At 44.9% G+C, this 1,255-nt stretch overlaps 1 gene segment (V, D, J or C); it reads right to left on the reverse strand.

Moving 5' to 3' along the window:
* Positions 1 to 303: 303 nt before the first annotated feature.
* LOC128106690 (T cell receptor alpha variable 23/delta variable 6-like) lies at positions 304 to 952 on the reverse strand. The segment is given in 2 exon segments: positions 304 to 752; positions 901 to 952. Coding segments are annotated over 2 exon segments (501 nt in total).
* Positions 953 to 1,255: the final 303 nt, after the last annotated feature.

Here is a 1,255-nt window from a genome sequence, read left to right on the forward strand (position 1 = left end):
ATAATTCTATGTGATTTCTATCACATAAGGCACAAAATGACTGACATTGTGCTGTAATATCTACACACTAATAGCATGTTGACAAGAGTGTAGGGTGATGGGGACTTTATAATTTCCACTTGGTGCGAAGCAACCACACAGAAATCATTTGTACAACCACTTAGGAAAACAATTCAACTAAGCTAGTTAAGGAAATAGATCTAAAACTTCAGTGGTGCCTGAGGAGCAAAGGGAGACTGGAGAAAAGCAAGCCCTGACTTCCCCTTGGTCGGTCTGTGACCTGAATGAGTCTAATTCTTACATTCACTGTGTCACCTGAAACCTGCTCCTGCAAATAAAACCCCTCTGCACCTCTGCCAGGCTCAGCCCCACAGCAGGGTTTTGCTGGAGCCTCAGCTGCGGGTTTGGGTATGGGCTGCAGGTGCCTGGAGAGCACTGTGCACTTGCTGCACAGAAGTAGGTGGCTGAGTCTCCAGGCTGAGAATCCGTGATGTGCAAGGAGAAATGTTTATCACTTTTCCTGAAGAAGACGGTGAATCTTCCATCTTCCTTTTTATTCGACACGGATCGTATGGCTATCAGAAGTGTAGGACCTTCACCAGGGAATTGCCGGTACCATGGGAAGTAGTCAAATGCGCTGTTCTCATAAGTGCAGTTAAGAACTGAAGTCCCTCCTTCCCAGACTGTCAGAGATTGGGGACTTTGTCTCACTTGCTGCTGGTCACGTCTGTCCTGCTGCTGGCCACTCACCCCTGTGCAGAGAGACACAACAAATGTCATTAGTTTCCCAGGTTTGTATACCTGCTTGTGGTGTCAGCATTCATGGTTTTGTCCTGTGCCCCAGTTCTCTCACACCTCCATATTAATTACACATCCTGAATTTTCTTCTCCATGACTCACAGGCTAGGTGAAGGGCTAGGACTAAAACTGATGACTTCAGGATCTTATCCATTTCTCCTCAACTGAAGCTTGGGGAGAACTCCAGTGGCCTTTTATCTCCCCACAGAACACTGAATCTGCCTTCACAGGCACTTAGTTCTTTCAACAGGCTCCACCCCTCACAAACACTTTGTCTTCAGCTTTTTCTGACGTAGAAAACACTTTCCCATTTCGCTCAAATTTAGGAGTTCAGAAAAAAGTCATTGAAATTCAGAAATCCCCTCATTGTAATTCTACCATTATACACTGTTGGTAGGAATATGTGTTGATAAAGCCACCAAGAATAGCACTGTTTTTCTTCTGAAGTATTAAAAGA

This window comes from Peromyscus californicus, unplaced genomic scaffold, assembly GCF_007827085.1.
Source record: "Peromyscus californicus insignis strain IS unplaced genomic scaffold, ASM782708v3 Scaffold_12__1_contigs__length_115047231, whole genome shotgun sequence".
Lineage (NCBI taxonomy): Eukaryota > Metazoa > Chordata > Mammalia > Rodentia > Cricetidae > Peromyscus > Peromyscus californicus.